Genomic DNA, 14,639 nt, shown 5'->3' on the forward strand with positions numbered 1-14,639 from the left:
GATACAAGATGTAAAATGATGGCACTCACAGGATTTTAAGCAAAAGCAGGACAAAAGGTGTAAAAAAAAGTTTTTTTCATCCAATGTTTTGGTCCCACACAGGGACCTTTGTCAAGGAAAAAAGGTCCCTGTGTGGCACCGAAATGTTGGATGAATAAATCTCTTCTTTTTTTGATACCTTTTGTCCGTTTTTCAGGTGTCAAACACAACCACTGGCGCTAGTGGTGTAATTAATATGAATTTGAAAAACGACACAGCACCCAATCTCATATGCAATATCAATATATTATCTTAAAGGAGAAACAAACCCGACTACAAAAAAAACCCTACCCTGCGCAGACCAACCTCCCACAGCCTAACTGCCCCCCGGGCAAATGCCCCTAATTTTTACTTACTCCTCCGTGCAAATCTGGCCTCGGGAGTTCACAGGCGCCATCTTCTTTTTATCTTCTTCAGAATCTGAGCGGAGTTTCGACACAAGCGCAGTTTGGAGTAAATTTCCAGTCGCAAAGGACTGCACATGTGCCGAAAGTCACGTAAATTTCTGAAAAATTCCAATCCTTTATCAAGCCAGGGATAAAATGAATTAACAAGGATTAATTCACATATACATGTGTCAAACAGAAAATGTATCCACACACAGGAACTGACATTACTGTTACTATAGACCGGTTTCTTAGCAACCACCATACTTATATTCTTTATAACTAATCCGCTCCAATTCAGGGATTCTCTAAGAGTAAATAGAGAAATGGAAAAATGTCAATGGACAACAGGGGAACCTATTCACAAATCTACATATGAATCATGATCCCTGTTTAATCCATGTGGTGTTATGTGTTTAAGAAGACATTATGTTTATCATTTCACTTGCAATTGTTTCTCAGAATAGTTACTAGAGAAAAGAAAAATTAACAGAGCAACTGGCTGCATTGATAGCTACATAAACTGGTCTTTATAATTTGGTTTGATTTTGAAAGTTATTGACAGTTTATACACCACTCCCACTTTTTTTTCTAGTGGATTCTTTAAATGTGCGACTCATGAAATGTCTGATTCCTGCAAGTGAAGTAACTCGAAGCAGTATTTTACAGGCTGTGTCCCTGTTCTGTGTTGTGAAATGTTCAACCAACACTCAGGTAATTTTTCCACCTTTCACCGGGTCCTCCACTTAATCACATAGAATGTACAGTGACGGGATCTGTTATTCAGAAAGCTCTGAATTATGGGAAAGCCATTTCCCATAGACACCATTGTCAATCAAATAATACTAATACAGTACATTGTACTTAATCCTAGCTAAGATATAATTAATCCTTAATATTTTTATTTAGACTTTATAAAGACTAAAGTGTAAAGGGTCCCAAGCATTCTGCAAAACAGGTCCTGTGTGTGTGTGTGTATATACACATATATAGAGAGAGATAGATAGAGAGAGAGAGAGAGAGATACACATATACTGTGTATATATATATATGTGTGTGTGTGTATATATATATATATATATATATATATATATATATATATATATATATATATATATATATATATATATATATATATATATATATATATAATAAAATGGTGGGAAAATGAGGGTCATGATGTCATAAAGCGTCGTTGTAGGTTGGAGTGTTAATAAAGTTGCAACAGAGCAGAAAGAAAAAAAAAACACTGGAAAAAACAACAAAAAACAATAATCGGAGAACCAAGAAATACATCTTAAATAGTGTAATCAATAGTGACATAATCAATTACCAATGTATTATAAAAAGGGAAAGAAATGAATCAATATAAACGACTAAATGCTCTGTACTATTAGGAAACTCAACCTGTGTCATTAATACTGAGCAAAGCAAATAGTCAAGGAAGTATTCATTTAACTTGATAAATAACATTGTAGCAAATAGTGCTGGTTCCCTCTGGCACCGAGTGGATACAAATGTTTCAATATAATAAGTCCATAAGAGCCTAGCACAATTGTGTATTGCTGCAGATAGGCACCTTCAATCAAGATTCTATAAACATTATCTTGCTAGAACCACCAATGAATACACTAAGTTCGCAGAGTCAACTTACAGATATTACAAGCCTACAAACTCTACACTGATTGACTTTACAGTAACTCATTGATACACAGACAGTTAATTGCAATGCGTCTCCATTAGTAAGCTTGTGAACTGCAACATCCCATAGTGCATGCACCTGCGTTTTTTTTGTTTTTTCCATTGTATTTTTTAGTTTTTTTTTCTTTTTGCTCTGTTGCAACTTCAACACTTTAACCTACGACGCTTTATGACATCATGACCCTCATTTTCCCACCATTTTGTGTTTAAATTTTGGTTTTTGATTGTGATATGCACTTTGAGAAAGGCTAGAGTGCTAGCTGAAACGTTAGCAGTTTTTTGCTGAATAAACACCATTTTTTCACCTTGGATAAGACCAGTGAGTGCATGCCTTATTTGGGACAGTTATCTTATTGTTTGCATTTTGCACCCAGGCATGTTTAACCTTTATATGTGCTGTGCCAGCTTCAAAAGTGTCCTGCTAACTAGGAGGAGGGACATCTCTTGTCCCCCTGAGACAGGAATATAGGACAGAAGATGGGGTACCCGGGGCCACGGTTACCTGCACCATTCAGGGTAAGGACCCCCTGCGAGAGACAGCACCGCGGTCACATCCTAGCCCTGGTGCTTTATCGACCACGTGGATAAAACCTGCCCGAGGCAGAGGATGGCAGAGGGTCACCACGGGTGCACAGTATATGCGAGTACCTTCACACACTCACTAAGACCCGGGGGGCTCTCTACCGACCAGGCGCATCTCCACAGGCTCCCTCCGTGCTGCTGGACGATTCCCTGCATTTCCACCAGCAGCCCAACCCTAGACGGAGTTAAAATCCCCCCCCCCCGAGATTCCGGGAGCAGGGTCGCTTCAGGCACGCTAGGTAGAGGTCAGGGGTTCACTGAGGCGGCCATTCCCCTTTGTGACGCTAATGGAACGCATCGGTTGCGATGCGTTCCAAGCGCCATTTTAACTAGCGCTTCCTTTGGCAAGAAACTTCAGTGACATGACGTCACAGGTGCCATTTTCCGGAGTAAGGCAGTTTCTCTACATTTTGCAGAGGAGCGCAGGAGGGAAGCCTAGTTCCCCCCCTCTCTGCCGCATAGGGGAACAAGTTCTGCACGACCGCGTAGGAAGGGGAAAAGCCTCCAGCACTGTTTCAACTCGGAGACAGTGACACTCAGGCGGTTTGAGAGAGTAAGCCCTTCTGCATTCTTTCCCGGGCCACAAATCCCTCAGCAGGTTCCAAGGACACTGCACCAGGGCAACTAGCATGGCAGAAGGTAAGGCAGGGGGACTTTTCCCCAGAGCGGGGGGGGGAACACCCGTGGCAGCAGTGCAAGTAACTTATTTTTCTTGCAAATTCTGTCATTCAAAAAATCCAGGGAGAGCCTATCTGCAGGTTCTGTTAAGGAGCAGGGGCCCTCACCCCCTCCAGTGACTACCCCTCCCCTGACGCTTCCTTTGGTGAACCCTCCTCAAGACAGCATGGCTCAGGACGGAGTAGCTGATCCTCTAGCTCCTCTCTGGCCACTACAACTCTTCTAGTCACTAGCTTCACTACAGAGCCTCCCAGCCATTGCGGACAATTTAGGCCAAGCCCTAGCTAAACTAGGACAAAGGTCCAGTGGGAAGTGCAAAAGACAATCCAGCCCCTAGGGTGACACCGGTGGTCATACCCCCTCTGATGCTTCTTCTGTGGGTGGGGAAGATTCTTACTCTGAGGGCGAACTTCCTCCATCCGACTTCTCATCAGAAGCAGAAGAGGAACATCAGGACGATTCCAAAGTCCCCAGAGATGTCCAACACGACTGACAATATTATCAAGGGAGTGACGGAGGTACTAAAGATCACGCAAACCGCAGTCAACAATCATCGTCTGCGAGCCTCTTCAAGAGGCAACACAAGTCCACCATATGCTTCCCGTCACATGAACAATTGCTCAACATCATACAAGAGGATTGGAATTCGCCTGAACGAAAGTTCCAGGCCGCTCAAAAATTCCTATCCTTTTTCCAAAGAGTTAGTCGACAAATGGTCCATGCCTCCTTCAGTCAATGCTCCTGTATCCAGACTGTCTAAAGTCACAGATGCCACAGCCGTCAAGGACCCAAGTGATATAGATTTGAAGGGTTCCTGAGATCAACGTACTCATCTGCTGGATCGACCCTTCGTCCAGCATTAGCCTTGGCCTGGGTGGCCGGAGCCATACAGGCATGGTCCGAATCCCTGATCAGTGACATACAAGGAGTACCAAGAACAGACCTTATTTCTTCAATACAATCCATTGTACTGCTGATGTCTGTGGACATCAAGGATGCTGTACCAATATGGCCCCACCCCATCACCGATTTCTGAGGTGCGCATTCAAGGACTGTCATTACCAATTTGTAGTGTTGCCGTTTGGACTATCGTCAGCCCCCAGAGTCTTCACCAAACTCATGGCAGTGACTGCACCAACTTTGAGGCTCCAAGGAATTTCAGTGACACCTTATTTCGACGATAGTCTCCACAAGGCCAGGACGGAAGAGGAAAGCAGGCAGAACCTTTTTCTGGCGGTAACTCTGCTTCAGAGCTTCGACTGGACCATCAATTGGGACAAGCCCAGTCTCCAACCCAGTCACCAGATGATATTCCTGGGCCTCGAGTTCAATAGCCTCACACAACGAGTAAGCTTGCTGTTAGACAAGCAGATAAGAATAAGAGACCAAGTCAGCCTTCTACTCGCCAACCGACGTCCCACTGTCCACTTGGCAATGAGAGTTCTTGGACAGATGGTGTCTGCCATTGAGGCAGTGCCCTTTGCACAGATACACCTACGACCGTTACAAGCCAATATCCTGTCAGGGTGGAAGGGAGGTCCTCTCTCTCAAATGTTCACCCTTCTACACACAACGAGAGAATCACTCGCCTGGTGGCGAATTCAAGTAAACCTAGCTGTGGGCCAATCCTGGGCAATGCCAGACTGGACTGTATTAACAACAGACACAAGTCTACTAGGTTGGAGAGCAATGTGGAACAATCTATCCGTACAAGGTCCATGTTCCCCCCCCAAGGAGTCCAAGTTCTCCATAAAATTATATACCCACACCAATATGGGACTTAACCTCCAAATGCAATTCAAGCAATATTAAATAACCAATGGTCATGCAAAAGTAATTGAATTAAAAAGCAATATTTATTTTCACCATGCCAGAAATACTAAAACCATTTAAAATAAGCAGCGCTGCTTGGGGGGTAGGGATCCCAATACCCTAATTAATTCTCACTATTAAATACAATAGAATAAAGGGAACTGCGTGCACGCTGTTGGTAGAAACCGCCAAATTGTTCCCAATTATATCGAATTTTTGGGCGGTGCACAATGCATCAATCTAGGTAAATCCATGAATGAATGTTCATGTAAGGAGGATAGCAATGTGCCGTCACATCTGACATCTAAATGTGGAGGTATCCAAAGTGGTATGTGTCGCCAATAAGGTGCTTAATTCTGTGGCAAGAGAGATAGTTGGTCCCACAGGGTTAATCAATAGTATGCTTTGCGGTATGTGGGAGCGGAGCCGGTGTGGGGTTGAATATTTAATGCCCGATGTAGTTCATGCTGTATTATATAAACGTTCAGCACTGGAGGTAATTATCAATAATGTGCATCCAATGGGCATCAGAGTCTCACAGCCTTGGTGATGTAGCAATCGCTACACAATCATGTTCATCCGACCATGCTGTGGCAGGCTGCTGTTTGAATAGGTATTCTCCATAAACTTACTAGAGCTTCAGGCGGTAAGACTAGCACTTAACCACTGGTCTCACCATCTTCAAGCCAACCTACTGGATCCGGGAGAGTGGGAGCTTCACCCGAAGGCATTTACAGAGTTGGTGAGAGTATGGGGCAAACCCCAAATCGATCTGATGGCATCCAGAACCAACCACAAGGTGACCAACTTCTTTGCTCGGTATTGGGATCCAATGGCAATGGGAGTAGATGCCATGACTCAACGTTGGCATTTCAAACTAGCATATGTCTTCCCTCCACTTCCTATGCTACCTCGGGTGTCCCCATAGTTCACCACAACCCGGGACTCTCTGCTTTGACGGGATGGTTGTTGAAGCAGCCATTTGGAGACGACAAGGCATAGCCGAGGAGGTCATTACCACGATGCTTAAAGGGATACTGTCGTGGAAAAACATGTTTGCTCTGATAAACTTCAGTCACACTTTACTGCTGCACTTTAAGTTGGAGTGATGTCATTACCCCTCCCTCCTACAAGCTGCTGTAATGTAAATAGAGCCTTGTCTGCTGAGCCTGTCAATTGAACAATAGGCAGGAATCAAGATAAGCTCCCACTGACACCACTTCAGAAGGATTGAAATCCTGCATACAAACATATAAATAATAATAAGATAGTCCTGTGATCACTGCCCCCACTTACATTTACAAAAAAAAAATATATATATATATATATATATATATATATATATATATATATATATCTTCCAAACGAGTATCCGCACTCCAAGATCAATCTTGATAAGGGCAGGGGTGCACGGTAAATCTTGCATACACCAATATTTCACAGACCAGCACTCCCTTTGATATAAGACAAACAATCTTTTATTGCATCTTTCTCCAACGTTTCGGTCCCTTTTGGGACCTTTTTCAAGAATGATACCTTGAAAAAGGTCCCAAAAGGGACCGAAACGTTGGATAAAGATGCAATAAAAGATTGTTTGTCTTATATCAAAGGGAGTGCTTGTCTGTGAAATATTGGTATATATATATATATATATATATATATATATTCACAGGATGAATGTGTAATGAGCAGAAATGGAAGCCCCCATGACAAAATACAAACTAAAATAACTTATGCATGGATTTGTGGATTAACATTTTATTTGCCAGACAGTGTTTATGGATGTGTGTTTTTTATAAAAATGCAAAAAAAAAAGTTTAAAATGACGACAGATTCCCGTCTTGTAAGCCTATATCATCCAGAACTTACCACAGAGTATGGCGAAGCTATTGGAACTGGTACAAGGAATCGGGTTTTCCTTTACTGGAATGCTACATACCAAGTATTTTGTCCTTCCTTCAGAAAGGATTACAGTCGAGCCTGGTGTTGAGTTCCTTGAAAGTACAAGTGTCAGCCATTTCAGTTCTTTTTCAATCACGCCTGGCAATTGATAACTCCATACGTACTTTTTTGCAGCGAGTGGCACTCATTGTACCACCCTTACGAACTCCAGTCCCTGGGTGGGATCTTAACCTTGTCCTAGACTCTCCTCTAGACCCCCCCCCCCTTCGAGTCTCTGGTGGTAGTCTCTGAATACCACCCGGAAGGTGGTATTCCTCATGGCAATTTCATCAGCCAGAAGAGTTTCGGAGCTCGGTGCCCTATCATGTGACCCATCACTCCTGGTCTTCCACAGGGACAAGGCAGTACTGCGCACGGTACCATCCTTCCTTCCAAAGGTAGTATCATTATTCCACATTAACCAGGAGATTGTGGTACCGTCTCGGATCCCAAAAACGAGAAAGAACAACGACTACACAAGTTGGATGTCGTTAGGTCATTAATTGGTACTTGGAACGATCCAAATCATATCGGAAGTCTCAAACCCTATTCGTGGTACCAACTGTGCTGCGAAGTGGTATGGCAGCATCTAAGACGTCCACAAAATTCTACTGCTTCGACACGTTTTCCTCTGCTGAGGCCTCTTTTGGAGGTAAGGTACTGCTCTCTGGTGCAGTAACATGTCAGATTCCTAATCGCTCCAGTCCTGCTGTTCTGGGACTGCTTTGTTAAATCCCTAAGAGTCCCTGTGTCCCCCTGAGACTACAGAGAAAACAGGATTTTTTGATACTCACCGTTAAATCCGTTTCTCTGTAGTCGATAGGGGGACATGGGGCTTACTGACCCTTGGCAAAAGTTGACCTGTTGGTCCATAAGAAAGGTTCTCCTGAACTTTTTAAATTTTGGTTATATAATCCCTGATTTCAGCAGTCTCTTTGGTACAAACTGAAGGATTATTGAATAATCAAAGTAGTATTATTGAAAAAAATTAAACCTTCTATTTCTTTAAGTATTGAGCCCCCTAACTTTATAGCTGCCCTAAAAGGAGACCTCACATTGCTAAAGTGTGGGGCACCCATGCTTTTATACTTATATAGTTATTTATGATGTACAGGAGTATGCTTACCTGTATGACCTATTTTCAGTCATTCTGTGGTGCATAATAACTGATATCTCTGATTCTTTCTGTAGATCCTGTTCCTGAGATGGCTGATCACTGTGTTTGATTTTATAACCTGCAAGGATATCCTCTCCTCCTTCTACAACTTTTTCTTCTGCTTTCTGAATTATGACAATTTGGTATGTTATCCCATTCATTTATACAGCACTATGAAGCTCAGGGGCTTGAAATAAAATATAAGGAGTCTGTCTTTTGCATTGGCTGTATAGTAATTTGTATACAGTGTTTATTATGAGCTGGTACAGAGCTATAAGAATGATATGGAGTTTAAGTGCTGACAGACCTTACTCCTACGGGCATTTTTATTAAGCTGTGTAAGATAAAATTCACAGAAAAAATAGTGTAAAAAGCTGTGTAAAATAAATGGCGAATTTATCAAGGTGTGTTTTATTTTACGCCATGATTTATGCCAGATTTGCAGCAGTTATTTTACATTGCTTCAGACCTTTATAAGTAAGTTCAGGCGGAAGAGATAAAATAAATATTCTCCCTAGTGTTGGCAAACTGTGGGACAGTCCAACCTATGGGTTTAGATGGAGTGGGGGGGGGACTCAGCCTTAAAGCCATTTAAGGGGAGAATGTCAATTTGCTTTACACCTAAAAGACCACTGTCTGTCATTTAGAAAAACAAATTGCCCCATATAACACAGTGTACATTGCAAATAATGTATTCCACCATTAAAATTGTTATTCTTAGACGATAAAGTGTTTTTTTAGTTATAATATTGGTGTGTAGGCAATCATCTCAGGCATTTGTGCCTGATTATGTGCTTTCAGGAAGAGCCAGCACTCCACAATGGATCTGCTTTCAGATAAGCAACTGTTCCCTCTACTCCGTATACTAGGGGAGCCATGGCTGGACATGGCTGTTTTACTATCTAGTGCTATTCTCTTATCTACCACTAGGTGGGAGCACTTTTTTATTATTTTTTTGCAACACTGTTCTCTTATTACCTTCCTATAGTTCTGTTGATTGGCTGTTAGGGGGAAAAGCTTCTCAAGCAGAAAATGTGGTTAGCTAATAAGCCTTTATATTCTATGTGTACTGTATATTGTGAGTGGGTCCCTAAGCTCAGTAAGTGACAGCAGCACAGAGCATGTGCAGTGAATCAGCAGAAAAGAAGATGGGGAGCTACTCGGGCATCTTTGGAGACACAGATCTTTACTACTAAATGGCTGTGGTTGCCTTGGGCTGGTACAAAAGCCAAAACATAATGTACAACATTTCTAGATACTTCTTTAGTTAAGCTTTAGTTCTCCTTTAAAGCTTAAAGATGTTTGTTATAGAAACACCACTACAGTGTATATAAACTGTGTAGCCATAGAGGCAACGATTCAAGCATATAGTACACATTAGATATCCGCTAAATTCTGAGTAATCCCATTGTATTATACAGAGATTACCTGTTATGTGCTCTGTATACTGAGCCTTTTCTCCTTTTTCATCTTTGAATGGCTGCCCCCATGACTTCACAGCAGCTTGTTTTACTACTGTTGTGTTTTTTATAAATATATCCGAGTATCCGTATAGTGTTATGAAATGTAGAGTCCGCAATTTACCACAGCCAGGTAAAGGATGCAACCAAGGTTCCCAGAGATGAAATGATTTATTCAGATTATCCAGCCCAGAGACAGCAAAATTTACAGAGATCTTTCAAAATGTGCCCACAGGTTATACTTCCTTCCTTCTCTCACTCCCTCTTCTTCCCTTCCTCTTCTCCTCTGCTTCCCTTTCTCTTCAGCCCAAAAACCAACTCCATTGTTTTACTGTTTCTATGCCATTGACCCAAATGGGGAATGGTTCTGATTGTCTTATAAATTAAACAGGAAAACCAGCTAATTTCTTTAGATGTGCCTTTTACCAATAACAACTGTACAAACAGTTCCTCTTTGAAATGTAAAAGACCCTCTCCAGATGGTTTCTCGGGATGTGTCCCCCATATTTAAATTACAAGACAGAATGGGCTCCTTTGAAGGAGGAGTTATAAGATATCATATCACTACAACTGTTCCTTTAGGGCTAGTCCACACGGGGAGATAGCCCTGCGTTTGCGGTCGCGGCGACAAAGCGCCGCGCCAGTCGCCGCGACCGGCGCAGGCGACAGTTTTGTATGGGCGCCTATGTAAAAACGCCTGTGCTAACCACACGAGGCGATGCGCTTTTCAACAGTCGCCTGAAAAAGCCTGGCGAGGCATTTTCAGGCGACTGTTGAAAAGCGCATCGCCTCGTGTGGTTAGCACAGGCGTTTTTACATAGGCGCCCATACAAAACTGTTGCCTGCGCCGGTCGCGGCGACTGGCGCGGCGCTTTGTCGCCGCGACCGCAAACGCAAGGCTATCTCCCCGTGTGGAATAGCCCTTAAACTTTCTAGGACAAAAAAGTCAACAATGTATATCATTATCAACCGTGTGGCATAAAGATACAATATGTAATCTTTTAAACACATACATTCTCTTTCACAGTGTCCCTACCTCTGCCATCTGCTGTACCTGCTTACTAAGAAGGATCATGGTAAGTGTGTGTTAAAATAATCTGAGTTTCCTAGATTATTACAGTTGAAAAAAATAATTTGTCATTATGTGGAGTTTGGATTAAAGTGACATGTCATGTTTACCAAGAATGTGTTGTATAAAATACTGTGCACTAATCCAATCTAAGACAATTAATCTGTAATCCTTGATAAACATGCATGCTAATATTGCAATTTTGTGCAGTGTCCATCAGATAGTAATATCTCGCTCCTCATTCTAGTGAGACCTTTCCGAGTCCGTAAACTTTTGGAATTGCAAAATAAAAAGGTAAGGTGTCACTTCCTTAAAATGTTCACAGTAAACATGAGAGAGAGAGAGATATACAAGAGTCCTCTGCACTCAACCCATTATCAATATATTTAAGACAGACATTTTGTGCATACTGCTACTGAAAAATGCCTTACCCTTTATACATTTTACAAAGGGACTAGTTTTACTATAACAAACAAGGGAAAGTTCCCACCCTTCCCAGCTATAGTCAGGTGATCCCACTGGTGTCTAATAAAAGGGCAGCCAAGTTTGGGAGTTTTACTTTGAAAGCAGCAAGTAAGTTGCAGGTAAAACTAGTCCCTTTGTAAAATGTATAATGAAGCAATAGAATTCTTAATGAATCATGAAAATTGAACATAGGACCGGCCAGATATGGGATGACTGACGTAGTTGGCCAGCTTAAATATATTGCAATATATGGACAAACAATCCCTGTTTTGTTTAAAGGGTAAGGCATTTTTCAGTAGCAGTATGCACAAAATGTCTCTGTCTTAAATATATTGATAATGGGTTGAGTGCAAAGGACTCTTGTATTTATCTATATGTATTTTGTGGTCACAGCCGCATTGCACCCCAGCCTAAAGTTTTTAAAAAATAGTGGTGAGCACAACTTTCCCTTGATTGTTTTATTTATATATATATATATATATATATATATATATATATATATATATATATATATATATATATATATATAAATTTTTTTTTACACACACATTCAATATATATATATATATATATATATATATATATATATATATATATATATATATATATATATATATATATATATATATATATATATATATATATATATATATATATATATATATATATATATATATATATATATTGAATGTGTGTGTAAAAAAAAAAAAAAATATGTCTGTGATTAATAACTTCAAACCCAAGTATATGTCTTTTTGCAGGCTGTCGGTTACAACACCTAGTTTGCTTATATTTTTAAATTATACTATATTTTTTTAGTTTCACAATGGTCTGAATTATATACTGGGGTTTCTTTCAGGGATTGCAGCCTCATCTCCTTGGCCTTCTTTCTGTATATAAGATCTTCTGCCCTGAGCTGGTCACGCTCACTTTGCCCAGTAGGTTTAAGGTAAGTCTATGGAAAGTGAAGTGTTGGTGTATTTGTTTTAGTTAAGGGTTTTTTTTTTTAAGTTAAGGTGTATTTGCTTGTTTGCAGAGTTATTTCAAAAGTTCCCATTTCCTGTGGCGGATGGAGCTGAAAGAGGTCTCTAAAAGAAATGCTGGAGACCCTGCTGCTGACAGTAGGCTAATTTTTGGCGACAAAGAACAAGTCCTATCCTATTCCCGCAAAAGGGTGAATATATTCTTGTCTTGAAATTTCTGATCTTTTTATTCCAAAATGTAAGCACCTTTTTTGAACAAAGGTATTTAAGCAATGAGCTAGCTAAAAGACTGCATATAGGGCTAAGACATATAATTAGTATACCATTACAATTACCAACTTGCTGATGAACTAATCTGTCCTCAGGAATGTGACCTTTCCACTGACACCGAGCTCTGGACTTTAGAAACAGTATTTGAATATTAACATTTTAATATACCCATAAATTATAAAAAATATAATTTCATACATGGCAATGACCTTTCTGCAAGTTAGAAAATCATCATCTGTTATGTAGAAATTGGTTAGTACACCTGCCTGTCTGCTAAACCGTAGGGAAAATTTACTACATGCACCCCATAAGAAGAGTAGTCGAGACAATAAAGGTGAAATATATATATTGCCAATCAGCAGAAAAGATAGATAACAATTTGGAATACAGTGCCCTTTATATAGTTCACCTTTAATGAGGCAATATCCGTTGATTTATTTGTGTGTTTTTTTTAATTATTTAGCTTTTGATTCAGCAGCTCTCCAGTGTGCAATTTCAGCAGTCTGGTTTCTAGGGTCCAAATTAACCTAGCAACTATGCATTCATTTGAATAAGAGACTGGCATATGAATAGAAGAGGGCCTGAATAGAAAGATGAGTAATAAAAAGCAGCAATAGCAAAAGATTTGTAGCCTCAAAATGTGATTGAAGATTTTCATTCATCCAGGTCATGGTATATCGAATAAGTAATTCAAAAAGCAACTGGATTTGCTGGAAATCACTAATCCAATCACAACGGCACATTATAACTCTTCATAGAGATGACATCTGAAATTCACAGAGGTGTCCAAGGTGCCCTCCTATTCTGAGCCATTTGCTTGGTGAGCAGTTGTTTTGTCTCCCCAATGTATAGATCTGTGCACTCCTCACTACACTGGACTCCGTATACCACATTGCTTTGTTTTTCTTTAGGGGTTGGATCTTTTGGGTGTACCAGTTTTTGTCTCAGTGTGTTGCTAGGTTTGAAAAACACAGGAACGTGGTGTTTGTTGAAAATCCTGCTTAGTTTCTCAGACACTTCAGCTACATATGGGATGACTATGTTTCGCCTACTATGTGACTCTGGGAAGTTATTTCTTTTGGTGTTCCTGTTGGGTTGGTTGCTGCTGTTTTGACGAAGGTGCAGTCTGGGTTAGCCACACACTTTCAAAGGTCCTCTGAGATGTGGTGCAGAGTTCTAATGACACCCAGATTGTGTTCCAGTGGATGGTGGGAATTGAACTACAGATATTGATCCGTATCAGAGGGTTTCCTGTATACTTCCTTTTTCAAGTTACCCCCCCTTCTTGGATGCACATCAAACAGTCCAAAAAGGCAAGTTTGTTCCCATGGACATCTTCCCTTGTGAACTTGATGTTATTGTCCACTGAGTTCATGTGTTCTATAAAGGCCGCCACTTCATTAGATCTGACCTTCATTGGTGTCCAGGGAACTACGCCCTGTCCCTGTGTTTTTCAAACCTAGCAACACACAGACAAAAACTGGTACACCCAAAGGATCCAACACCTAAAGAAAAACAAAGCAATATGCTATACGCAGTCCAGTGTAGAACGGAGTGCACTGATCTATACATTGGGGAGACAAAACAACTGCTCACCAAGCGAATGGCTCAGCATAGGAGGGCGAACTCTACAGGGCAAAACTCAGCTGTCTTTCTACACCTAAAATACCAGGGACAATCCTTTGAAGATAGCAATGTCCAAATATTGGATAAAGAAGGCTGTTGGTTTGAAAGAGGCGATTCATGTCAAGGGCCTTCGACACCACCTGACTGTAACATACAATGCTGTTTTAACACCTGTTTTTAGGAGTTGCATGACACATTGGTAATCACCAATCAGTAACTACACAGAATTAACACCTCTGTGAACTTCAGATGTCACCTCTCTGAAGAGTTACAATGTGCCGTTGTGACTGGATTAGTGGAAGAGTCTATATGACAGAGAACCTCCCACACCAGTCAGTTGAACTGAAGAAGCTGCTCAGATGAGTAGTGAAACGTCTTCAATAATTACTCAGCAAGTTCAGTTGCTTTTTGAATTACTTATATTAGCCTCAAAATGTTTTTTTAGATGGTGCCAATGACCCCCATTTGTAA

General features: G+C 40.8%; 1 protein-coding gene across 1 annotated transcript in view; it reads left to right on the forward strand.

Annotated features, from left to right (window-relative positions):
• The window catches only part of cenpi.L (centromere protein I L homeolog), a 41,502-nt gene that overhangs the window by 7,581 nt on the left and 19,282 nt on the right, over window positions 1–14,639 (forward strand). The window contains exons 4-9 of the mRNA XM_041572545.1: window positions 1,021–1,139; window positions 8,331–8,438; window positions 10,783–10,831; window positions 11,072–11,118; window positions 12,149–12,238; window positions 12,326–12,463. Of these exons, the coding sequence (XP_041428479.1) occupies window positions 1,021–1,139; window positions 8,331–8,438; window positions 10,783–10,831; window positions 11,072–11,118; window positions 12,149–12,238; window positions 12,326–12,463 (551 nt within the window). The remainder of the gene's footprint in view (window positions 1–1,020; window positions 1,140–8,330; window positions 8,439–10,782; window positions 10,832–11,071; window positions 11,119–12,148; window positions 12,239–12,325; window positions 12,464–14,639) is intronic.

The sequence above is a fragment of the Xenopus laevis genome, chromosome 8L (assembly GCF_017654675.1).
Source record: "Xenopus laevis strain J_2021 chromosome 8L, Xenopus_laevis_v10.1, whole genome shotgun sequence".
NCBI lineage: Eukaryota > Metazoa > Chordata > Amphibia > Anura > Pipidae > Xenopus > Xenopus laevis.